The sequence below is a fragment of the Zalophus californianus genome, chromosome 4, assembly GCF_009762305.2.
Source record: "Zalophus californianus isolate mZalCal1 chromosome 4, mZalCal1.pri.v2, whole genome shotgun sequence".
NCBI lineage: Eukaryota > Metazoa > Chordata > Mammalia > Carnivora > Otariidae > Zalophus > Zalophus californianus.
The window spans coordinates 126,455,094-126,480,399 of record NC_045598.1 but is presented as its reverse complement, the minus strand read 5'-3'; the positions used below and the strand labels follow the sequence as shown (position 1 = coordinate 126,480,399).

At 39.9% G+C, this 25,306-nt stretch overlaps 1 protein-coding gene across 6 annotated transcripts in view; it reads right to left on the bottom strand.

The window, feature by feature from the left end:
• Window positions 1-25,306, bottom strand: part of LOC113935294 (serine/threonine-protein kinase Sgk3) — a 139,251-nt gene that overhangs the window by 57,611 nt on the left and 56,334 nt on the right. For 4 of the 6 annotated variants that reach the window (XM_027617079.2, XM_027617088.2, XM_027617069.2 and 1 more), the window contains exons 2-3: window positions 9,379-9,595; window positions 3,304-3,387 (exon numbers count right to left, since the gene is read on the bottom strand). In XM_027617079.2, the coding sequence (XP_027472880.1) occupies window positions 3,304-3,387; window positions 9,379-9,456 (162 nt within the window). In that variant the 5' untranslated portion in view covers window positions 9,457-9,595. Of the gene's footprint in view, window positions 1-3,303; window positions 3,388-9,378; window positions 9,596-12,252; window positions 12,347-25,306 lie in introns of those variants that run through there. The other 2 variants (XM_027617084.2, XM_027617105.2) reach the window with 2 other exon arrangements.

The window sequence follows — 25,306 nt, the reverse complement described above, 5'->3', positions numbered from 1 at the left end:
TCTGTGGTTTTAAAGAATACAACTGATGCAATTCCCCTGTTTTTTGCTTTGTACCTCACCACAGGAGGCAGAATTAGGAGTTATAGAAAAAGAGGCAGACAGAGAAAATGGAGAAATAAGAAAAAGATGAAAAAAGGAAGAGAAATACAGGAAAAATGAGGGAGAAGGATAATAAAAACTCAACTATATAGTAAGGAAAACTTTCTGCAAAAAGCTTAAGATGGGGTGTTTGTTGGAAAAAGAGAATGAAAGTGATCATGGTGGGGGAGGGTACCCCCAAACCATTCTACTTCACCTTTATACTTAAAGACACTCAAATATTAACACCCTTACCTAATTAATCTCTAGCTATTTACAGATTTATTTATTTGAGAGAGCATGCGCACAAGCGGGCAGGGGAGGAGATAAAGGGATAGAGGCAGAGGGAGAAGTAGGCTCCCGTTGAGGCAGGGAGCCCGATGCGGGACTCAATCTCAGGACCCTGGGATCGCGACCCGAGCTGAAGGCAGACACTTAACCAACTGAGCCATCCAGGCGCCCCAGGCACCCCTAATCGCTAGCTATTTAAATCATGAAACCATCATGACATGAGGATGGCTCTTCACTCATGAAAGACCTCCACACTGCTGAGCTTTTAGGTGACATTCCCTACATTCTTCCTTCTTATAAACAGTCCTACAGAAGGAAACACATTTAGAAGGTAAATCTGGTTAATATAATCTTTTAAGCAAAATACAGAAAGAAATCTCAGATTTTCAGTTATTAGTTTACTGAAAAAAATTTCATCTTGTTTCTCTAAGAAGTTAATATAAACTATTGGTATACGCATACATGTGTTATAGTATCATCATGAGAGCTACAGTCAAATCTTTACAATCCTCAAAAAAATGCTAATCATTTATATAATGGTATCCAAGAATTTCAAACAGAGCTGGCAATTTAACCCTCACCCAGGCTCCAATATAAACTATTTTTTTTTTCCAACACAAACTTTTTTTTTTTTTTAAATCACTCAACATTACAGGGGTGCCTGGGTGGCTCAGTTGGTTAAGCATCCGACTCTTGATCTCAGCTCAGGTCTCAATCTCGGGGTCATGAGTTTGAGCCCTGCATTGTGCTCCACCCCGGATGTGGAGTCTACTTAAAAATAAATAAGTAAATAAACTAACTAAATAAAAATCATTCAACATTACAGAAGATATCCTCATGTACAAATTGTTTTTGGCTATTATTTTGTTTCAAAAGTGTGACTTCACTTACAGTCAAAAAAAGACTGTCACAATATCATTTGATTAAGCAACTAAATGTGTATTTATTTAGTTTGGCTACATATGCATTAAAGAAAAATTAAAAAACAGAAGAAAACACAGTAAAAATACTACAGATCTCTGAGTAGCAACATAGCATGGGTGATTTTTAAGTTTGAACACTTATTTTCCTCTACATTCCAGATTTTCTAGAATATATATTAATTTTACATAGGAAAAATGCCATTTAAAAAACTTTATTATTTTAAAAGTTCAATTTTAACTAGCAAAGCATCTGAATATTATTTGGAAGAAAAGCAGACACAGTGAAATGCTAAAAAGAAATGAATCAGAAGGGGCTCCCAGTTGGCTCAGTCGGTTAAGCCTCTGCCTTTGGCTCAGGTCCTGATCCCAGGGTCCTGGTATCAAGTCCCATGTCAGGCTCCCTGCTTGGCAGAAAGTCTACTTCTCCTGCCCCTTACCCGCTTGTGCTTGCTCTCTCTCTCCCCTCTCCCAAAATAAATAAAATCTTAAAAAAAAAATAAATTAATCAGAAGCCTTACTTTCATGACTTAACAAAACATGGAATATTGTACAACTAGACATTGGATTCATTCTGGCCCACTTAGAAAGTAATTTATCTAACTGAGATATGCTTAACTTCCTCCATATTTAAAGTATCTTACGAATGGTAAGTTGCAGACTTCTGTATCTATTTAACCCTATTTTTAAAATCAAGAGACAGGGTTAAGAAAATTGAAGAAAATTACCTTCTTAATATGAAACAATTTTTTCTGAAGGATGCCTGGTAATCTACCACTTATTAAACAATGACATAAGGAGATTCCTATTTAGTCTTAGGGCAGAAAAAAATTTAAATTTGGGATTTGTAGCATAATTGCTTTTTTCCTTAACTGAAGCAAAGCTTGGAATCCAGAGCTGTCTTAATAATCTAAGGTCTATAATGACCAACACAGGTGGGGTTCTTTGGCCTCCTAGGTATGTATGACTAATATCCAACACAACAATGGACAATAATACACAAACACTGGTCTCTGCATAGATCTGGCCTGACATGTTACAATGACCATGGTGCTCTTGCTTCCTACTTTAGAGAGTAATTGGAATTGCAAGCACTGGATTAAAAATAATATTTAATATCTTAATTCTGAATATATAAAAATAGGTTTTACTAATTTAAACAATTAATGATCCCTTAGATATCACCCCCCACCGACCAGTAACTGTTAGAACTTACAAAAGTCCATATTCATTTTAGTTGTGTTGGCTACTTAAAATCTGGAACTGAAGACTTACCTCTAGCCACAAATGAAACTACAGAAGGAAGGTAAGCTTATGACAAACTTTCAGACCTAAATCTAGTTGCTGGTCAATTTAACCAGAAATAACATGACAATTAACAACTATTAGAGAGGCAGTAGAAAGAATTTATTTCTAATATTCTGACATTAAATGTATTTTAAGCTACATATCTAGTTTTTGTATCTTCAAGAGTTTACTTGGAAATTCTCAACAGTCCTCTCTCCACCCTTTTTGGTAGGAATTCCAAAGTTAGGATGCTTCTGGAGAATCTCTTACCCTTTTCTGCTTGTCTATTTGGGTAGGAGTATTATTTAATCACTCAAAGAAATCTCTCTTGGGGGCGCCTGGGTGGCTCAGTTGGTTAAGTTCCTGCTTTCAGCTCAGGTCATAGTCTCAGGGTCCTGGGATCAAGCCCCACATCAGGTTCCCTGCTCAGTGGGGAGACTGCTGCTGCTTCTCTCTCTGCCCCTCCCCTGTTCTTGCTTGCTCTCTCTCTCTCTCAAATAAATAAATCTTTTTTAAAAAAAGAAATTTCTCTTATTTGCAAGTTTTCTCAGGTGTTTTATTCTATCTTAATTTTTTTTAAGTTTTATTTAAGTAGTCTCTATACTTAATATGGGGCTTGAACTCACAACCCTAAGATCAAGAGTTGCACACTCTTCCAACTGAGCCAGCCAGGCACCCTCAGGTGTTTTGTGTTAAATAAAAATCCTGCAGACTGACGTTTACTTACAGTATTGTAAAGCTTATCAAACTCTGCATATCTCCTGAAGACAAACCACTCACTCCTGCCCATTGAGACCAGAACTTTATAAACCTGCGGAAATAAAAAACAGCATAACAAAACTTGATTGCAAAAAAATTAATTAGCTATTTAATAGGTGAATAACCTGTTTTTATACTCAGGGAACTGATATTAGACATCCATGTTTATAGATGATTCTCTAAAATACAGAAGTATACTGGTCAAAAGACTTACTTTATTTTCTTGAAAGGAGATATTTTATTTATTTTTTAAGAGATATTTTATTTTTAAAATGTTATGAAATGTTTCTATAATTTTCAAAGAGAATAACACAGTGAACACCTGTGAACTCATTCAGATGTTCTGAATTCTAACATTTTGCCATTCTTGTTTCAGACTTTTCTCCCCCCAAGATTACAACATTATAGATTCAATTGATGCCATTCTCCTCTCCTCTTCTCCAGCAATAACCCTAAATTATAAAGTATTTTCAAAAGTGGCTCCTGGCACATAGTAAAGACTCAGTTCTTAGTTCTTCTCCTTCCAGGTCATCTTGTACACAGTATTTTTCAAACTGGAATTTATCCTCAGACTTCCTACTGCCATCTTACATGTGTTTAATATTTTCATATTATACATAACTTCATATAACCAGAGTCAACAACCCTATGAAGTAAGCAGAACAAATACTATAACCCCCTAGTATACACATGAGGAAATGATGGCCCAAAAAAGCTTAATAACTTGCCCAAATTCACAGACTTATGAGACTAAAATTTAAATCTTCAACCCTTCATGTACCAGAACCAGTATCAAATCAACAATTATAATATAGAATTAATTCTTGTAATTCATCCCATCCCATAGTTTCAGAGTATAATTCAACATACTAATGTAGAGAGAATGGTTTGAGACCCCAAAGATCTGTCATTTCTTTTTTCTTTTTTTAAAGATTTATTTATTTATTTGAGAGAGAGGAAGAGAAGCATGAGGGGTGGGGAAGGGGAGAGGGAGATGGAGAGAGTCTTAAGCAGACTCCACACTGAGTGAGGGGCCCGACACAGGGCTCGATCCCAGAACCCTGAGTTCATGACCTGAGCCAAAACCAAGAGTCGGACACTTAACCAACTGCGCCATCCAGGTGCCCTATGTGTCATTTCTAAAGAGAAAAATAACAAGAATCCATGCATTTGAGGAAAAGCTCACTGATGTATGACTTGGGTTATGAATTATAGAGATAGGAATTACTTTGGGGTTTACAATACAGTTGTCCATAGTCTGTTAGACAACTCAGAGTAAACCAGGTTTATTTTAGAAAATGGGTATACAAATATGTATAAACTATCCTTTCCCATAAAAGACTGAAAGCTACACTCACAAGTTCATAGTTAGATAATATGTGAGGAGAGTACCTCTCTGATACTGTATGTGATTAAAACACGAATTCTGTAGCACTTTGTAAGACATGGTCACGTTAACAAGCACACAGTGAGAAGGGTCCCAGCATGCAAAGCCACATTCCTCTGTGTGAGAGAGGAAAAGGTCTCACCTGGAAGGTGAAACAAAGTCCTTGGTATCAATCACCTGAGTTAAGTGATGAATTACTTAGACTGAGAGAAAAAGTAGCACCCAGGCACCCTACATGAGCTGGGATGGTGGGTGGTAACATGGCTCTTCTGGTCTTAACTAAGAACGCATCAAGTTTTCATAGAGGAAGCTACTGGATGTAAGATACCAGATTTGTTTGTAAGATGATACTGCTCACAAAGAGAGGATGCGGAAGTAGAGGATAAAGAACCTGGTCAAGGGGCCAGCAAAGCTACACCGTTTCTAAGACTAGGTTACAGATTTAACTCATAGAGCATTCAAGATCAGATAGGACTGAAAGCAGGACTGCTACCAAAGGATCAGAAACTTAGGTTTAGATGATTGCAAGCCACTTGAATCAGTTATGCTCACTTCCTAGTGTGGTAAGGTGGCTTCCCATGGTTACCAAAGGACAGCCAAGACTAGAAGCCACAAATAGGTTCCAGGCTGAAGCAGCTCTGCTTCAGATAAAGCCCCATGAAGTTACCAATCAGCAGTATGACTTATGAACAAAGGCCTATTTTTTTTTTAAGATTTTATTTTATTTATTTATTTGAAAGAGAGAGAAAGCAGAGAAAGCCTGACTCAGGGCTGCATCCCAAGACCCCAGGATCATGACCTGAGCCAAAAGCAGATGCTTAACCGACTGAGCCACCCAGGCGCCCTGAACAAGGGCCTATTAAGTTCTAATAAAACACCAATAGGTAACCACAAACTCTTCAAATTTTAAAAAACACTTTCATTTGCAAAATAAGCACAAGAATTTGCAGAAAACAGTACAATACTTATTACAATATAAAACTATTTGTTTTTTTTTTTTTTAAATATTTCCTTATTGCCTGTCTTGTCCCACCAGAATTTAAGATCCTTGAGAGCAAGGGCTGTATCATGCTTGCTACCTACCATATTCCCAGTGCCCAGAACAGCACCTAGCATGACACACAAACTCAATGACAATTTGTTGAATGGATAAATGAAAGTATAATTTAGACTTGGTTAAGACATCCTAGAAGGTAATGCCTTTCTCTGTTAGAAGCTTCACAGTATAGGGCGCCTGGGTGGCTCAGATGGTTAAGCGTCTGCCTTTGGCTCAGGTCATGATCCTGGGGTCCTGGGATCAAGTCCCGCATTGGGCTCCCTGCTCCTTGGGAGCCTGCTTCTCTCTCTGCTTCTCTCTCTCTCCTCCTCTGTCTCTCATGAATAAATAAAATCTTTAAAAAAAAAAAAGAAGCTTCACAGTATAGAGCTATATAAAAGACACGAGAACTAGAGTATAAAAATATTAGAGATAACAAATAACACAATTTTTGTTCCCAAGTATGACACAGGCATCTGGGATGCACTGAGGCTCGACACAGAGTCTGTGTTGGGTGAGGTAGAGTAGTCTGTGTTGACTAAAACTGAGGTTCTTGCAGACTGCCCTGTAGTGGTCGGCAACTAACATGTGAACTTAATACTACTTTTCATTCAACATCAATTCAACAAATACTTTTTAAATATCCATATCTGTTCTGGGTACTGATAAAGCAACAGTGAGGGAAGTTCTTATTTCAAAGGATCTTGCATTCTAGTCTAGTCTAGTCATAAATAAGCAAAAAATGTATCAGGGAGTGATAACTGCTATTAAAAAATTAAATAGGGTAGAGGTACCTGGGTGGCTAAGTCAGGTAAGCGTCTGACTTTTGATCTCAGCTCAGGTCTTGATCTCAGGGTTGTGAGTTCAAGCCCTGCACTGGACTCCATGCTGGGTGTGGAGCCTACATAAAAAAAAGGGGATGGTACGCCTGGGTGGCTCAGTTGGTTAAGCATCTGACTCTTGATTTCGGCTCAGGTCATGATCTCAGGGTTGTGAGATTGAGCCCGTGCTGGGCTCTGCACTGGGTGTGGAGACTGCTTAAGATTCTCTCTCTCCCTCTTCCTCTGCCCCTTGCAACCCCCCTCCCCAAAAATTAAGCAGGACAGAGAGTGAAACGGGTAGGGAGGGGTGTGAAGGTGCTATTTCATATAGCGTGGTCAGAAAAAGCCTCTCTACCAGGGCAACATTTGATAATCTGAAGCAAAGAAATGAACAAAGTGATCTGGAGGAGGCCTCCGAGAATGCAGGGGACAGCTCTGGGAACAGGTGGGTAAGACTGATGCTGCAGGCTTCCCTGAACCTTTCAGAGAAGGCATGAAAATACCTCTACCATGAAAAGTAAATGGACACTGAGATAACCCACTGCCTGTATTTGCTATATATGAACTTCCATCAAACTTGGCAGGAGGTTATGCCCTTAAAGGAGAGAATGCTCAAGGGTTAAAAAAAAAAAATAGGAGAGGGAAGGAAAAACAACTTTCACACACTCCACTATTTTACTGAGGTATACTGACCTCTTATTTACCATCAATGTGATGTTTCTAAGACTTGCTTATAAGACTGCAGAATAAATGAACAATGCTTAAGATGCCACTGTAACAGACACCGAGCAGAGGCAAATGGCCAGACACACACTGCAGCCTCTCCTCTGGGCTTTGGTACAGGGTATGGAGGTACGTTTATTAAGAAAGGGAGAACCGAGGAGAGGACAGAAGCTATTTCCAGTTCCTTGTCTGGGACTTTGGGAGAAAAGTGTCACTGGGGGCTCCAGGCCCACCTAGTTAAGAAAGGAGACTAGATCTCTCTCTGACAAATAAATAAATAAAATCTTAAAAAACAACAACAACAACAAAAATGCCTGGGTGGCTCAATTGGTTAAGCATCTGCCTTCAGCTCAGGTCATGATCCCGGGGTCCTGGGATCCAGCTCCGCGTCAGGCTCCTTGCTCCCCAGGGAGCCTGCTTCTCCCTCTGCCACTCCCCCTGCTTGTTCTCTTGGACAAATAAATAAGTAAAATCTTAAAAAAAGAAAAGAAAAACAAAAGAGACTGGAGTGGTCAGACCAAAGGGTTTAGTTTAACTCCTCAGTTTTCCCATGTGACATGAACTCTGAGTTGAAAGTCATCTGTCATGGGATGCACCTGGCAGGAGCGAGGTGATCCCCAGGTCAGAGGCCGGGGTAGACCACTTGAATCAAGAACAGTGAAAGGAGTGGCAGAGCCTCAGTGGGGTCTACAGCCATCAAGAGCCAAGGGGAAGCTGAGTCAGCAGTAAGTCACCTACCACTCTGGCCAAGCCAACAAAGAACAGATCACAAATCAGTTGATTGACTGCAGATGCCAACAGTGGATGCCAACAAAATGTCCAGGGCTAGATCAGGTCAACCACACCTGGCTGTTTGCCAGACCAGTCACTCTACACCCAGAACAGCAAAGATCTAGAGGGCTGACAAGAATGCAAGAGCCTTCAGCAGGCTACCGTGAGGTCAGTCACTGACTCAACAAATACCACAAAAGGGGACACCTCTCCAGTCATAAACCATGATGTCAAGTTGGAGGAGCGTGTGTTCAAATAGGAGAAAGAGAGTAGAATAAAGACAGCCTGAGCATTTTTACTTAAAAGAACTGCTTAAATTTTAGCTGCAACTAAATGTTAAATAGAACTGAGTTAAACGAATTTCTTTATACTACTCAGCAGACAGTAGGGCCTTACAAGGAAGAGCAGATCAGTTATAGACTAGATAAATGATATTGTTTCAGGGGGAGCAAGGCAGGAGATCTCTGAATATACACACAAACAGGACTACTGGAACTAAATACAGGTTTGATTACACTAATTAGAGAAATGGCTACTCTCACTGACACAATGATTCAGCAAACATTCATTGTGCTTATTCTTTACAGTTCTATAGTAGATACCATGGTGATAAAAAATAATATTAGAAATGGTCTTTGCCTTTCAGGTAAAAAAAAGAGGTAAAATACTGGATTAAACATTTCAAAAACTGAGGTAGAAAATGACTGTTGTAAGAAAGATGCTGTGGAAATTGCAAGACAGGGGTTCTTAACATGGGATCCATGACTTCTGGAGTCCATTATGCTCCCAACAACGCATGCAAAATTATGTGCATGTCTGTAGACCATTGTGTCTTCACATTTTCTGGTGAGAGGATCTATTGGAGTTTCACAAGCTTCTCCCAGGGGATAGGTAAACAGGCAAAAATCTGAAAAGGAAACTATATCCTGTTACAATACAAAGGGAAGACTGTGGAGGAGGTATCATTTGAAGGGTAAGTAAGATCTGGATATGTGGAAACATGGGAAGGATGTTTCTAGGTTAAGGAAGAACAAAAGAAGAAATGGAAATATTCTCGGGGCGCCTGGGTGGCTCAGTCGTTAAGCGTCTGCCCTCAGCTCAGGTCATGATCCCAGGGTCCTGGGATTGAGCCCCACATCGGGCTCCCTGCTCGGCAGGAAGCCTGTTTCTCCTTCTCTCACTGCTACTCCCCCTATTCCCCTTCTCTCTGTGTCAAATAAATAAATAAAATCTTTAAAAAAAGAAAAAAAAGGAAATATTCTCTATATTCATTTTTTCTCCATATGCTTTATATTACATACTTACAGTAAACCTCTTCTTTTTCTCTCTGTGTTCATCGGAGCTGGGAATGCTTACACTTGGGCAGCTTTCCTTGTAGTCCATGTTATAATCCCTTTGAGTTTATTGCCTCAAAAGGACATCAAAAAATGAGTCCGAAGAAATAGTCAGCAGAGGATAAACACAGTTAGCTAATCCAAAACATAAAACCTCTTGAGGTAACATTCATATTCCATCATGCAACCTTAATCAACAGGAAAAACAAAAACAAAAACAAAAAAACATGGATTAGCAAAATCATTTAAAAATACAATGATTTGTCATTATTCACAGGACAAATTTCATGCTTATTCTGGTAGGAATTTACATTTGATCGTAAGTCACAGCCCAGGTTAGAGATACAGTTTCTCTTATGCCCCATCAATAGCTAAACCACAAACATGTGCATCCCACCAGCCTTCCTTACCACTAAGACATTCTAGGAGCCACAGTTCAGGTGGACTGAGGGCAACTTGCACCCAAAAGGGCTCTATTTTGTTAGATTTCAAGCAGGGTTTTTAAAAGTGTGCTTTCCATCTTATTTTATTTTTTTTAAGTGTATTTATTTAAGTAATCTCTACACCCAAGGTGGGGCTTGAACTCACGGCCCTGAGATTAAGAGTCAACATGCTCTTCCGACTGAGCCGGCCAGGCACCCCCAAAGTGTGTTTTTCAGGCTTCTTACATCAAGACGAGCAGGAGAAGCTTGCTTCAGATTAGGATCCTATATAGTAACTATTTACTCCTGTTTTAATGTGAGGCAACTGAGACATGGAGACATTAAATAAATTGCCCATCCAGGATGTGAACGCAGGCTGTGTGGCTCCAGTCTTGACTCTTAACCACTGTGCTATGCTGCATTTTTACAACTGTGGATAATTCTTATGCACTGGGCCCCTGGTCAGAGATATTACAATCTTCATATAGAATAAATACAATTATGTTAATATTATCATTCCACCCAAGGACAAAGGACTCGAGATATCAAACTGACGTCACTTTTGCTACACAGCAGCCCATACTCTCCACTGATACCAAATAATACCCTTTAAATAGTTTGCCAGTTTCCCTGGTGACTAATTTTAGGAAGTCACTCTGACAGATCTAAAAATTGTAAATAAATTATATTGAAGTAATGATTTTGAAAATATCAATAGGCATTGAGTATTCAGGCATGGTGAATTTTAACTGATTATAAGGGTGCTTCAAGATGATTCAAAACCCACTTTGCTGGATTTGATGGTGGAAATGCAGTTTAGAAGGATGTATATGTAGTTGTATTAGTTGTCAGAAAACATAGACATGTCACTGGCCCCATCCTAAGCTCAGAGTGCCCCATTAAGGCAGCTCGATTCTTTGGCTTGCCCATTAGACCAGGACAGCCACGTGATCAAACTCTTGCCCCACAGTTCCATCGCTCTATTGCCACAGAATCAGAGCAGGGGGAACCTTAGTTCTTCTAAGGCAGATTAACCTTGCCTACGAGCCCCAGACCCACATCAGCCCATTCTCCAACTGTAGCAGAAGTGACAAGAGGATGAAAGTTACAGTGCTACATTTTCCACACCTATCCCTTGAGAATATGGGACCCAGAGGGTGGTGGGCCCTGCTGGTACTGTATTATGTAGAGCTTGAATGTCTGTTTGTGCCTTACTGTGCATGGTCCACAGGAGCAGAACTAGAGGAGAACATCATGTCTCAGGTCTTCCATTTGGAAGGGACAATAAGCTTTGACATTAAGTGGCATCAGGAATAGACGAGCGGGAAAGAGCTGGGAAGTAGGATGTTGTTTCATACAAGGTACTCAGGGGACATGTATAGTAGGCAATAAGTAGAGGCCAGCACTTAGGAGGATGCCAAGTCTCCTCACTACCTATTCCTATCACCCCTCACTGCACCCCAATGAGAGTTAGCTCCCACAAGAACCCAGGAAGAAGTTCAAAGCCAACTCTGGGAAAAGACTGCCTTTATACTGAAAAATCTGCAGAATCTCAGAAATTTTTACCAGCAGGAGTCTGAGGAGCATATATGGGAGTACATTCAAAGGATATTAGGCCAAGGTGGACTAAATATGAGATTACTGTGATCCTATACATGGCCACAAGTGTATCCTAACAATCTTTCTCCAGACCTTCCCTGAGAAAGACCTGCAGCCATTCAAAAGGGTGACTGCTCACTGGGTAAAGAGAAATGTACAGTCCTTCCAAGAGTTACCAGACACGACTTCTAAACTGACACTAATCCCCAAAGACCCAAAATAAGGCCCACCAGTCAGAGCACCTATCTCATTCCAGAAAAGAAATGAGTAATGAAGTCAACACTGGTATCTCATGGTGGGTACTATGGGACCACAGGCCCATCCTTTGGTTATTTCCCTAGTCCTAAAATTTTTCTGAAAATGGATATACTTAGTAAGTGGCCAAGCCCCCACACTGGTTCCCTGTCCTTTGGCCATATGGAAGAAAGGGCCATGAAGAAACCCTTGGAACTCTTCCCCTCTCCCACTATGAAAGTAAACCAGAAGCTGTACCACATCCATGGGAGAAGTTCCAAAGTCAGTACTACTATCAAAAACACTGAAGGATACAGAGGTATTGATTCCTATTATATCTCCTTTTTTAACTTGCCTGTTTACTTGGACCAAAGCCAGAAAGATCTTGGAACATAACAATAGATGATGAGGCCAATCATGGCTGTACTTCTAAATGTGATACTTCTTGCTGGAGAAAATGAGCATAACCTCTGATATCTGGTAGATAACTACTGACCTGACAAATGCTTTCTTTTCTATCATCAGTAAGAACAATACAATGCAATTTCCCACCAAGTGCCAGAAATAGCAGTGCACCTTCAGTGTTTTACCTGAGGGCTATTTCTGCACTGCCATAATATAGTCTTGAAGGACTCGATTATCTCAATATCCCACAGATCACCACACTGGTCCATCACGTTGATGGCATTACGTTAACTGGATCTGGTGAACAAGATGTAGCAAGCACTCAGGATGCCTCTGTAAGACACATGTACAAGCCAGAGGATAGAGGATAAAACCCATGGAAGTTCAGGGATCTACCACACTGATGGTTTCTATGGTTCCAGAGGTCTAAGGCAGGAACTCTCCCATCTAAAGTAAAATTGCTACTCTTGGCACTATGTCCACTAAGAAAGACATAACACAATTGGTGAGCTTCATATTAGGATGTGCTGCTCTGACTTATATACTGGGTAACCTACGAGGCTGCCAGTTTTTACTGGGGCCTGATTCAAGAGCAGGTTCTTCAGCAATAAAAGCTGCCCTAACTCTTGGGGCTATTCCTTAGCACGCTCACCAGTACTACAAATGACATGGCAGACAGGGATGGGGTAAGGAGCCTCTGACAAGCATCAAGAATGAGTTATAGACTCCTTAGGGTACTGTCAATAAGTTTTGTCCATTTGGTTCCTGGCTTGCTACTAAGCTCACGTAAAGATTATATACCTGCCCATGGGAAACCAAGAGACTATATAATAAGAACAGCCCAGTCATGAACAATATTATCTGACCTACTGAATCATAAAACTGGACTGTACAAAAGCATTCCACTTGGTATGTTAAAAGCAAGACTGGGCCTGAGCAGGTCTGGAAGACACAAGTAAACCGCAGGAATACCTGCTACTTGTAGTATCTTCCTTGTGAGCTCTCTCACCACACACTCGTGGGGAGGACCCTACAGCCAGTTAGCAGAGGAGGGAAAAGACCTGCCCGTTTATGAATGGACATGCATGGGATGCTAGCCCCACCCAGAAATGAGACAATGCAGCCCTATTCAAGGATGGTCCTGAAAGAGTGGTGAAGGGAACTCTTCCCACTGGGCACAATTCTGAGCAGTATATGTGGTGTCAGGAGAAATGCATGCCCCAGATATATATCTATGCTGACTTGTGGCCAATAGCTAATGGATGGCTCACTGGTAAAGAGCTGGAAAGAACAAGATTCAAATTGTTTTTTAAAGGGGAGAGTATATTCCCATATGTTGTTCTTTCATCTTTTTTTTTTAAATAAAAATTTTTTTAAGTTTAAAAAGGAGGAGAGGCCTGCAGATGTATGCGGATGAATTTTTTAACACAGCACAGAATGTAAAAAATATTTTTGTCCTACATAAAAGCTCACCGTAGAGAGGCTGTCAATAATCAGGTGGTCAAGATGACCGGTCCTATGGATGTCAGTCAGCCTTTTTCCCTATCACCCATTGCTTGCTCAATGGACCCATGACAAAGTAGACAAAGCAGTATTTCTTTGTTCTAATACCTTTGACAACTTATGGGTTACTTGGAAGGAGTGGAAGTTGGGTGTGAAAGTTAAGATTATCTTAACTGGTTAGATGACTGAGTAGCAGAAAATTATTGAAGATATTTACCAAACTCAGACCTAAGACTTCTGGAAATTCATGAGCATCCTGAGAGAATCAATCTATTAGATCTCAAAGACAAGTTGGACTTATTTTCCACTGTGACTAGGCCTGAACTTCATGGGATCAGAAATTCCGAAGAAGTGCAGAAATATTTGAGAAAATGAAATCACTCTTTCAGAAGCAATTCACTCATTTTGGTGCTATGAATCATGGCTTACGCTCCTTTGCTTGCCTTTTTTTTTCTTTTAAAGATTTTATTTATTCATTTGAGGGAGAGACAGAGACAGAGAGAGCACAAGCAGAAGGAGAAGCAAAAGGAGAGGGAGAAGCAGACTCCCCACTGAGCCGGGAACAGGACATGGGGCTTGATCCCAGGACCTGGAGATCACAACCTGAGCCAAAAGCAGACACTCAACCATCTGAGCCACTCAGGCCCCCTCTTTGTTTGCTTTTGATGCTTAAACATGGAAGGTTCCTGAATGATCAAGTATCTGTCCTATCAGTGTCACTCGGTTTCTGGAGTACTCATGTTCAATCTTTGGGCAATGTCTGTGTTTGCATGGCTCCCGGACAATACACTTTATTTTGTTGACATGGAGACCCATTATCAATAATATAAACCTAGGATCAGAACTGCAATAGTCCCTGACTCAGTGCATCCTCAGTTCTCAAAAAGACTGAACTGGCTGAAGAGAGGTGTTCTCCCTGATTTCATCAACAAGGACTGACTAACCCTAGGCTAAAAACTACGTTTTTATAATGAAATTTGGCTCAATTATCTTCTTGAGTCACTTTTAAATTATTCATAAAATTCATTAACTTTTGCCATTTGAATACAAAAATAATCATAAAAATTAAAGGCATATAGAAAAGCATATAGAAAAATATCCATCATCTTAGCATATACAACAGACATGTACAGTCAATATTTTTTGCATGTTTCTTTTTTTCCTATATGTCTATAAACATATATGGGTGTGAGAATATGTCTGTATTATGAGTATGTGTGTGCTTGTGTGTTAAAATGATGGAACATATTATTTTACAAACTTGTACTTTAAACTTTATAATGTACCAGTAGTGATGATTATTATTACTGTGTGCCAGGCACTAGGCTGATATGTAATCTTCACAGTAACCCTAGAAGATACTATTGTCACTCTCCTTTAACATGTGAGCAAACAGACACCAATCGGGCTAGGTAACTGCCTGAAGTCACTGAACCAAGTAGTTGGTGGAATCAGAACTTGAATCGATGTCTCATTCCAGAACCTGTGATTTAACATGACACTCTACCCCTTTCCTTCTCAAGATAACCTCAGGTTTGGTGGATGAATGCTTTCACCGAGGAACAGTCTAGTCCTGTTCAACTGAAAGCTAAGCCTATGCCCTAGCCACGTGTGGTTTATCACACCATCCACCCTAATAAGAGAGTGGTCCCTGTCCCAGGAAAGTGACTGATCTGGATTTCCAGGAGGAAACTTGGATGTCATTATACAGTGTGCGGAGGAGAATTATGTCTGAATTGAGGAGATTCAGTGGGGGCATGTCCAACAGTACTGGTCAATGGGAAACTGGCAACTCAATAAAGATGGGACTACTACAGACTTGGATCCTGTGGGAATGAAGGTTTGGGGTCCTCCACCAGTAAACAACTTTGACAAGCTAAGGTGCTGGAACAGGGGAGGGGAACATAAAATAGGTACTAGTGATGAACTTGAGGCAAAAGACTAGCTACAGATGCCAAGACTAGAGCGGTTTTGTTTTATTTTAGTTTTCTTCTCTGCTGCCTTCTCTGAACACTGGCATTGGCTCTGGGTGGGAGTACGAATGCACCCAATACAGTGAGTGTCGGTGGCTGACTGTGTTTCCCCCAAGTTAGGAACCTAAATGTTACGCCCAAAGTGTAAGAGGGAACGCTATGGGACAGGAAGGGGAGGACTCTGCTGGATATCCTCCATGTCTTTTCAGATCCCTCTCCACCCTGCTCCACGCCCTGGGATGCTGACCTCTACAGCCTGCACCCTTTAGGCTCCCTCGCCCTCTAGCTGCTGGTTGATTTCATCCCTCTGGCATGACGTGGGGTGGGAAAAAGCAAATACAACATATATTTGTCATCTTGCTCCTTCCTGAGCAGGCTGCAGTTTGGTAGCTACTGTGTTCCTCCCTCTAAGGCCAAAAACTCCTGAGAGATGATCTTCTGTCCTGTGACTACAACTCAAACGGGGACAATATGCTACAATTTTCCACCTCAGTCCTTGGACAAGATCAAATTATATGAGTCCTAGTTTCCTAATCTAGAAAATGAGGCTAGCAACATCTACCTTATATGGTTGTTGAAGCATCTGAGATAAGTAAAAGACCTAGCTCTGTGTAAGTAGTCAATAAACTGGATCTAATACAAAGCAATTTGTTTCAAATTACTTTTTATTCCTTTGTTCAACAAATACTTATTAAGCATTCATTATGCATTAAGCAATAGAAAGACAAAGGAAGAGAAATAAGAGAAAAATCCTACCTGCAAAGAACTTATCTCATGGGTAAGAATGATAAGCAATATAAAAATTTCAACAGTTCACTAAGTGTGATGTTATATGTATGCAAGGTACACCATGAGGACACAGATGAAGACTATCATATATTCTCAGCCTAACTAAAAATAAAGCCAGGCAAAAAATTAATAAATAAGTAAAAATAAAAATAAAGCCAGGCAGATATGGGAGAAGTTTGAAATAAATCACACTTGTCTGCTTCAATTTTCTCTGAAAAAAGGGTGCTAAAGTCTTATGTTGGAAATGCAGATGCTGCTTAGAGAAAAACAATGAGATTAAATCACTTGTCCCCTAATAATAATAATATAATAATAATAATAAATTAAAGAAAGACATCACTTGTCCAAGCTACTATCCAGTTAATGGGCTAGGATTTAAGTCCAAATTTGACCACCTCCAAAATGTATATGTACTTGTTTGCTATACCACACTGTCTCACTTTAAATAAGGTCATCCGTTCCTTCAAACTAAATCAATCCAGTAACCTAACAATATTTAATATTTAGTGGCTAAGCTTATTATAAGCCAGACTGTGGCTCCTCGCTGAAGCCTTACTGACAGGTTTAACCAAGGAGAAACTGAAGCATAAAAGGAGAAGTAATCTGCTCCATGTGGTGGCATCAGGATTTGAACCCAGGTAGTCTGACTTCAGGACTTGCACCCGTTCTACCACTGCCTCTACAACATATATACACTCTAAAGAGTCCTTTGGAAATCAATGAAGGCTCATAAATTTATTCTTTTTTTTTTAAAAGACTTTATTTATTTATTTGACAGAGAGAGAACAGTGAGAGAGGGAACACAAGCAGGGGGAGTGGGAGAGGGAGAAGCAGGCCTCCCGCTGAGCAGGGAGCCCGATGTGGGGCTCGATCCCAGAACCCTGGGATCATGACCTGAGCCGAAGGCAGATGCCTAATGACTGAGCCACCCAGGCGCCCCTCATAAATTTATTCTTAAGTGGTCAGGACTGAATCTATGAAAAAGCAACCCTGCTATTACTATAAATTTAATCTATGTTTATTCTGTGAAACTGAAGCAATCAAAATTCTGCAAAATCATCTTATGGCCAGGCAGGGAAATAAAACAAAGAGAAGAGGACTGATATAAGAACCCCACAACTAAAAACAAACAGAAACTATGTTATTCTTGTGGGAATAAAACTTGGAATTTTGGGGGAGGTTCACAGGTAAGTTAGGCTTTTCAAAAGAAGAGTGGCAGGGCGGCAGCACCTGGCTGGCTCAGTCAGTGGAGCATGCAACTCTTGATCTCGGGGTCTTGAGTTCGAGCCCCATGTTGGGTGTAGAGATTACTTAAAAAAAAAAAATCTTAAAAAAAAAAAAAGAGGGGCGCCTGGGTGGCTCATTTGTTAAGTGTCTGCCTTCGGCTCAGGTCATGATCCCAGGGTCCCAGGATCGAGCCCCGCATTGGGCTCCCTGCTCAGTGGGGAGTCTTCTTCTCCCTCTCCCACTCCCCCTGCTTGTGTTCCCTCTCTTGCTCTGTTTCTCTCTGTCAAATAAACAATAAATAAAATTAAAAAAGAAGAAGAAGAATGGTAAAAGAATCTGCCTTCACTCTGTTGGAGAGTCACAATATAGTCTTGGAGACTGGTTCCCAGGGGCAGCTGGCTCACCTAGGGGTGGGTCTTGTAGCTCTAATGAGACTAAGTTCAGATACTAACCCAGAATAGAAGAACTAACCTTGATATTCATCCAGTGAATCAACTCAGACAAGTCCAACATGACAAAAAGAAGTGGGTCAGATGAGAACAGAACTTTCAGGGACCAGCCAGACTTTAGGGGGAAAGTGGTTTGCAAAGGTAGACTAACAGCTAGTAAATATTGTATTTATATGTAATGGTTCTCATCACGAACAGTGGGCAATGTCTGGGGATTTTTTTGGTTGTCACAACTTGAGGGAGTTGCTAAGTGGCTACATGTCAAGGATGATGCTAAACATCCTACAATGTACAGGACAGCCACTACAACAGAAAGTTATCTAGCCCAAGATGTCAATACTGTTGAGGTTAAGAAGCTAATATTTACTGAGTACTAAAGCTAGGCACTATCTGAAGGGTGCCTTACATCTAACACATCACTTGTTCCTCATAGAGACTCATCAAGTATCTTTATCTGCATTTTCAGATGGAACAAACCTAGGCTACAAGGTCCACATTCTCACACACCTTCAGGTGGTAGCACCGTATGGTGATCACAGCTCTGACCTGAGAGCCTGGTGTGCACACACTGTCTCTGAATTCCTTATAGTACTACTGCATGCATCCCCTTCTTCTGAATCACCTTTGGAGATACAGGTTGAAGAGGGGAGAACACCAAGCATCCATTAACTATCAGGTGATAGAAAAAAAGGCCATGCACAGGAAAAGCAGCTTTCTGATTCTGCCACCAGGAGGGGTCAGGTTTGTGTAGCACTGTACGAGGAGTGGCCCAGCTTCATAAAACATCTTATGTCAACATCTAGCCAAGAGTGTGGTACAGAATAGACCCCGAGTACTGGCCCCATCACAAGGACAATCAAGGGCTAAATTATGAAATAAGAACACAAGAGGGGCGCCTGGGTGGCTCTGTCGTTAAGCATCTGCCTTCGGCTCAGGTCATGATCCCAGGGTCCTGGGATCAAGCCCCACATCGGGCTCCCTGCTCAGCGGGAAGCCTGCTTCTCCCTCTCCCACTCCCCCTGCTTGTGTTCCCTCTCTCGCTGTGTCTGTCTCTGTCAAATAAATGAATAAAATCTTAAAAAAAAAAAAAGAAGAAGAACACAAGAAAGGATGCTATCATAGGATATGGTTTTTTAAAAAGGGGGGAAGTTTTAAAAAAATCATTAACAGATTTAATTTTTTTTTATTTCGGGGCTGTAAAAAGTAAGAAATATGGATGAAATACCATGACAGAAAACTGTCCAAATTCATGTTATGTTAAAATTTTGTTGACAAATACTACTTAAAATAGATAGGCACTGATTAAGGCCTTTTTAAAATTAAGGTTTTTATTTCAATTCCAGTATAGCTAACATCAGTTAAGGCTTTTTTAAAAGAATTTTTTTCCTTCATCATTGTGCCCATGTTTGTGTCCATTACATGCAATTACTGTCCTGGATCTTGTCCATCTTTGTTTCAGACAGCCAAAAAATGTTTTATAAGAAAATCCAAAGATTCTCCAGCTTTTTACCTCTAAAATTTAAACAGAGAAGTTCTTAACTCCATTTCTTTCACACATCATGGATGCTGTTTGGTACTGACTAGTGGACCTTACCCAAAATTACAAGACAGATACATTCGTAAGTATTGTATCCACTCTCAACTAATATGGCAAAGAGGGGTTCAGTGATTTACACCAAGGCATAAAGGGAAATTAAGAACAATCCTGTTCCAAAAGGCAAGAAGCAGACCTGGAAGAGCTACAGATTTTCTTCAGCAGGGGGGCAGGGGGGCAGGGGTGTTGGTGCTGGATGTTTGGAAACAAGGGTCCTAAAGGAGGGAACTGACAAAGGAAGAGACAAAAGAAAATCCCCTTACAGACATGGGGTATGGCATAGGGACTGGTTTGGAAAATGGGGACTGACCCAGAGAATATGAAAAGGAATGGGCATGGGGAAGGGGGCAGGAATTATTCCTGAGAACAGGCCAAGAGAGTTGCGTTTCATTTTAAACTACATTAAAAGCACCTTAGGAAATTCTTCAAACTAACTACTTTACTGAAAGCCTACTGTAATAGTATATAATCTGTATCTGTTCATTTCCACCTTTCAGAATACTAGCTCCAAACAGAAACAAAGCACATCTTTGTCACATCTGTAAATTAAATTCACTGCAGAACAGATTAAAAATCTAACAGGATCTGAAAATGGAAGATACATAGTAACCTTCTCCCTACACATATCGCAGGATGAATCAGTTACAACTTTTCCTGTTTTCCTTCCTTACTAATATATCCTTCCTCTAATTCCCACCCCACCCCCATCTCTGATTTTTCCCTCATTCTGTAATCACAAAGCAGTCCTAGTTTTTCCAAGGTTTATTGCATCTCTTATTTGAGGTACCTTTTATTTATCCTGATTCTTGATAAAGAAAAGTGGTATTAAGAATTAGAAATAAAATATGTGTAGGGCGCCTGGGTGGCTCAGTCGTTAAGCGTCTGCCTTCGGCTCAGGTCATGATCCCAGGGTCCTGGGATCGAGTCCCACATTGGGATCCCTGCTCAGTGGGAAGCCTGCTTCTCCCTCTCCCACTCCCCCTGCTTGTGTTCCCTCTCTCGCTATGTCTCTCTCGTCAAATAAATAAATAAAATCCTAAAAAAAGAGAAAAGAAACCACTTTCTAAAAAAAGGAAATAAAATATGTGTAAGATATTCAATGTTGGGACACAGTATAGAAGAATGGTCTGCACCCAACAATCTGACAGCAGTATCCAAAAACCTTGAAAAGTTACATGAGTCTGTTGGTTCTCTGAAACTGACTCCATTTAATACAGATATTTAAGGAAAGGATTGAGTGAGGAGGTAGAAGTAACAACTGACAGTCCTCTGTTTTCCAATACTAGACTCAAAGCTGCCAGGATAAGGAAGAAGATCCTAAACTGAGTCCAACTGATAACATGTCCCTCCACTGGTTACAGAACCGACAGGGTAGGGATGTTCACTGCAGCTGCAATGCTCTGCTCTATCCTTCTCAGCCTCCTAAGGTCACTGTCTTGGGTTCCCCATAACCAGAACACCTACCCTATTCCTGGCTTCCCAAGCTTTTCCACTGGAAGGTACACTCCCAGCGTATGTTCCAGGAAGATGGGAACACAACACTTTCAAGGATGATTCCTGGAGGACTGTGATCACTGGCAGAGTGATGGGTGGATGGATGATTATATGAGGCATGAGAAAAACGAACATGGAATTTCACAGAATTAGCAGTGGTAAAATACTGCAGGTCCTATGAAGCCTTGCTCTGGCTCTCTGGCTGGGAAGACTGGGAGAAGTGACAAACAAAACCCACCGCCAAAGAACCCCCACAAACAATTACCATCACATTTCACAGTCTCTTTAGAGAACTTTCCACTCTAAGCCCCCGCAATCCGTTATTCCTGCAGTAACCGGGGTCATTTTCTTCATCACTATAAATCTGATAATTTCACTCCACTGCTTAAACTCTTTCCATTGCTTCCCACTGCCCTTAGAATAAAAGCCAAACCCTGAATTATTGCTAATAGCCTACAAGCACCCATATGGCCTAACCTTTTCCAATCTCTCCAGCTGCATCCCACCAGTGCCTCACCACCCTACTCGCTAGACTCCTGTGGGAACAGTACCCTTCCTATTTCTCACACACTGAGCACTCTCCCATCTCATCTCTTATACCTGTGTCCCCTCTGCCTAGCATGCTCTTCCATCAGCTCCTCACACTGAGGCCTTTGTGCAAACCTTTGGGACCACCTAACTACAGTGCTCCTTCCCCACAGTAATCTGTCGTCATCCTGGGTTTTTTCCATTTTAGCATTTATAATCATCTAAGATTACATCTTGTATATTGAAAACCTCCCTGACTAGAATGTAGAAATTGTGACTTAAGTACTGCCACGTACCTAGGGTACACATTTCATTTATTCTTTCAACAAACAGGTGGAGAGAGGCACGTAAAAATTGCCATTTGCCAAAGTGTGTGAGATCTTCGAAGTAACCAATGGCTCATCATTCCTTAATGTCTCCTGAATCATCAATTTCTCCCTCTTTACTAGATCAATTCCATTATTAAATGTACTAGTATGCTACAGTACTCTAACAAAATCTTGAAAAATATAGATTTATTTAACAGATACTTGCACAGTGTTTACCATGTGCTAGAAATGTGTAATTAGTCTGCACCCCATCTTTTATTATTTGTATGAATGATCCTGATATGTACCCTTAACTAAGGCTTTTGAAAACAAGGAGAACTCAGGGTAAACAAAGATGCTTTATACAGTGTGATAAAGGAAACTGTACTCCAAAGCAAATATTTGCTTTCAAGATTCTTTTTCTGACAATAAAACTTTACTGGTTAGCACATAAGAAGAAATTTAAATTGTGGTATGATTTAAATATGTAATTGGTTGTAAGTTTTCTCCTTATAGCTAATACAAGGTAAGGACTTAAAGTTAATATACTACAATTTAAAAAATAAATTTAAAAAATTTTAATTTTAATTTTAAAAATTTAAAAAATAAATTGTAGTATATTAGCTTTAAGTCCTGACCTTATAATAGCTACTTATTAGTAAAAATAATCTGCAGATTTTTACCTTAAAGTTTTAACATTTAAAAAATTAGGACTTTTATATTTATTTTCCTTACCAACTCTTTCCTACCAATAGAAACTGCAGCTTCATCCTAGGAATGGTAAAATAAATGTAGTCAACACCTCTAAGTACTCAAAATCAACAAAGAGAGTAAGTTAGGCTAATGCATGTCCTAGAATGGGAAAACACCAGTCAAGGTCTGGGAGGCAATAGAGAAAATTAAATTTCAGAAATGTCTATAGATGTTCTAGAGACAAATTTTAATTTATCAGAAAAAGTCACAAGCAAAAGAAAAGCATTCACTCAACTGGAGTATGTGCAAGGATATGCTGGGTAATGAAATGAAACAAAATATATTAAACCAGATGCTGATACCAAACAATAAAGCCGGAAGTTTCTCACAATAGATAAATTCAAGTATCTTCTCTTTTCTCTGAAGAACTAAGAGCTTCTGGCATATATCTTCTCCATACATACAGGAAAATAAGAAAGAAGTATGAACACTTTATTAGTTTAAAAATAAGGGAAAGAAGGTAAACTACATTCTGCAGACCAGAAAGAGGAAGAGAAAGTTCAGTCTTACCCAGTTCAGAAAACAAAGCAGTGACAGTATTATTTGTGCGTAGAGATGCAAAAACAAAATAAAGCTAGGAATAATTCCCCACAAAAAAAAACCAAAGCTGCAGATGTTGCTTGCTCCATGAAGTCTGTCTTGCCCTAATGGTTTCCTGAGTGAGTCTGTGTATCTTTTTAAACTTCTGCCTGTCCATTTATGTGGGTGTTGGGTATGTTGCTATCCCTACACCTCTTCCCTTCTATGAATCCAGATCTTAGTATCTTCTTTTGGATCTTTTTATGTAGTACTAAATTTCCCCCTGCCTTCTTCCTTAATTGTCCGTATTATAGAAATGATTGTTGAAGCTCAATATTTAATGATTTAAAGACCTATAAAAAAGAACTTTAAGTTCACTTTTACTTAAAAAACGAAGTGGATGTCTTATTTTTCCTTAAAAAAGTAACTGGAATTTTTATGTGCGTGATTCTTGTCCTCCAGGAGCTAATATGTAGCAAAAAGAAAAGATAAATGCCCAAAGAATTACAATTCAAAATAGACTGATAAATTCTCTAAGAAAAGTATGAAAAGTTTCTAGAATTCAGAGGAAGAAAAAAAAACACTTCTAACTGAACTTATCTAGGTATTTGGGGTGGTGAGGGAGGATCTGAAGGCTGGGCACTCAAAACAGAGAGGGCAGCAAAAGTCCTCAGTACAGAGAATAGCCATTCGTTCAATTTGTCTGAATTCCTGCCCACTTACAGGAAAACATTCACTCCACTCGATAAAAACAGAAAGAGAAACTGTCAAGAAGCAACACTCACCTTTGGCTTTTTTTTTTCTTTAAATTTTTATTGTTATGTTAATCACCATACATTACATCATTAGTTTTTGATGTAGTGTCCCATGATTCATTGTTTGTAACACCCAGTGCTCCACGCAGAACGCGCCCTCTTCAATACCCATGGCTTTTACATGGCATTATCATTAAAGCCTTATTTTATTTTCATAGTTACAAGCATAAATTGGAAATCACTTTTCTTACATATAGGAGACAGAGGATGGAAAAGTGCATTTGAAATCATGTAGAGAACTCTGAATGCCAGGCTTCTCACTCTGGATTTCATTCTGCAGATGAGGATGTAAAGGCATTCGAAAAGGGAACCTGAAAGGTTGTAGGTGTAGAGAATGGAATGAAATGGAGGAGGGCTTAAAGAAACAGGGGTTTGGCAACAATAAGATTGGCTGGTTTGCAAAAAAATGACTGGAGAAATAAATAATAGCGATTTGCTATTGCATGTGGAGTGCAAGGTGGAAGGAGGCATTAATACTGCCTCATGGTTTTATTCCTGGGTAACCAGAATAAATAACTAGAAAAGGGGGGAACGGAGAGCAAGGCAAAATGACAGTGAATTGGTTTAAGTAATTACTAGCCCTAGCTGGAAATGTCTGCATCAGATGCACAAATCTGACACCTGGTGCCAGGCAGTTTCCAAGCACTCAGGATAGCGCAGTGAACACAACTGGCAAGTACCACAGCCCTCATGGAACTTACCCTCTAATGGCAGACAAGAGATAATGAACAAGTAAATAAAGAGATAAATATATATTATAGAAAGAGAGGAGTTGTATGGAATTTTAATTAGGGTCTGACTGAGATAGTAACATCTAAACAAATACCTAGAGGTGAGGGAGTGAACCGGGCAAGGAGCCAGGAAAGAGTCAGCAACTAACACACCAATATTTTCAAATAGTTTCACTCCATGATGCTTTTGAAGTTAGCAGCAATTGCAGTGTATCTCTTTGGTGACCCAGTCCTATTTCCTTGGGCTAGTATTCAGTGTTCCACTTCCTGACTCTACCCTAAGCAGATCAAAAAAACTTCACCAATAACACACTGATAACAAATTGCCTAGTAGGTCAATTTGTTTACACTGGCTGTTTATATTCCCTACATGGGAGAAAAGGACTACATTTTAAAACAACAAAACCAAAGCACTGTTGGAACATGTTTGTAAAAAGCTTAGGAGACAATCATCTTGTTCTCAAAGCAATCATTGATGTAGCAACTTTTGAAACTTGTGATTTAAATCAAAGGTGCTGAAGAATGATTATGAATCATGCAATTAAGCTACCAAGGA